Below are 1,698 nucleotides of genomic sequence, written 5' to 3'. Positions count from 1 at the left end.
AATTAGTATTGATCAAAAATTAATTTAGAATTAATTAAGTGATCAAAAAGAACTAATTAAATATGGACTCTTATATATATGGAATGGGCCAAGTTCATTTAGGTTGGGCTAAGCTTTCATGGATGGTCCATGGAGCTTTTAACCCATGGATCCTATGTAAATGAAAGGTCATGGGTATTAGGGTTTACATGGATGTAACCCTAATCCTCCATAATATATAAAGGGGTCCTTGGCTCACAAAATTGGAACAAGTGTGTGAAAATAAGAGTGGGCTGATTTTAGTGTGCATACATATTCTCTCAAGTTCTTCCAAGGTGTTTTGGTGATTTGTGATTCCATTTGAGGCTTCCACACTATTAGGGATAAGCTCTTAAAGCTTGAAGACATCAAGCTACATCAAAAGGTATGTCATCTAACTAGAACTTTGTAGTATAGGTGCTTCATAATATGCTAGTTAGGATGAAACCTTGGAATAGTTAATATTTGCATGTATAATAGAGAAAACATAGATCCAAGGTTTATAGGGTTGCATGTACACCATAGGAGTGTTAGAATGCTCAAAACCCAACATGTTTGTCATGAAGATCACATGCCTTGATGATTGCCATTGTTTCTGCTAGACTTAGAAGATTGAGATCCTTGGTCTTTTTGATGACTAAGACATTCATATCCCAAGATTTTGGGAGAGAATTCAACAGCTTCTTGTTGATTTCAGATCTTGTAACCAAAATTCCGGCAGAACTCATCTTTGTAGTAAGAGTGATGAACCTTTGCAATTGAGCTTCGAGTGACTCTCCAAGAATTTGGTTGAACAAATTAAACTTCTGCCTAAGCATGTCCTGAAGACTATGCTTCATATCCTCGTTTCCTTCGTATACCTCAATCAGTGCTTCCCACAAAGCTTTTGTTGAAGTGTATTCTCTGAAACCCTGTGCAATCTCTGGGGATAGGGCCATTGTGAGTGTAGCCAGTGCTTTCTCTTGCTGTTCAACCTTTTCAAAGTCTTCTTCGGTGTAGTTATCAATTTCCTTGTCAATGACTTCTCCATTCTCGAGTGTTGTGGTGATCCGGACAGGTCCTTTCAAGATGCTTCTCCAGATTTTGAATTCTTTCATTTTGATATACTTTTCCATGCGGTATTTCCATTCCGGGAAACCTTCAGCAGACAGTAAGCGAGGAATTCGAGTAGAGGTTCCCATGATAGCGTCCAATTCTTGATGAACTATTGAGTTTTGTGAACCCATTTTGTTTTTGGTTTTTCTGAATTGATTAAACAAACAAACTAACAAGGAAAGTACAATAGCAAACGGAAAGAATTCAATGACCAAATGAGTTCATGGCCATATAGTGTTCACGGCTGTACACTTGATCACGGCCGTACACACAAGTTAATTCACAGTCCAAGAGTTGAACACGGTCAATGAATGGATCACGGTCACGAGATGAACACGGTCAAATGGGATGAATGGTTCACGACCGTATATCTTGTTCACGACCGTAATCACTTCAATAGAATGAACCGTAAACACTAAAAACAACAGTTTTCGAGCAAAATCTGATCCTTTTAGCCTTGAATACTTGAACAAATGCAGATATCCAGCAATCAAACACGAATCAACCACAGAAATGAAGAGAAGAATCCAGCCGTAAACACAAACTTGAGCAAGTTTGACATCGGATTGGCTCTGATACCAATTG

At 38.3% G+C, this 1,698-nt stretch overlaps 1 protein-coding gene across 1 annotated transcript; it reads right to left on the bottom strand.

Moving 5' to 3' along the window:
* Positions 1–557: 557 nt before the first annotated feature.
* LOC145139897 (uncharacterized) lies at positions 558–1,244 on the bottom strand. Its single transcript, XM_079073566.1, has one exon. It carries the CDS (start codon positions 1,242–1,244, stop codon positions 558–560), a length of 687 nt encoding a protein of 228 aa, XP_078929692.1.
* Between the last annotated feature and the right edge of the window lie 454 nt (positions 1,245–1,698).

The sequence above is a fragment of the Lactuca virosa genome, chromosome 9 (genome assembly GCF_052849685.1).
Source record: "Lactuca virosa cultivar CGN04683 chromosome 9, Lactuca_virosa_CGN04683_v6, whole genome shotgun sequence".
NCBI lineage: Eukaryota > Viridiplantae > Streptophyta > Magnoliopsida > Asterales > Asteraceae > Lactuca > Lactuca virosa.
Note: the sequence above shows the minus strand (reverse complement) of the source record. Positions and strands in the feature narration are given on the sequence as shown.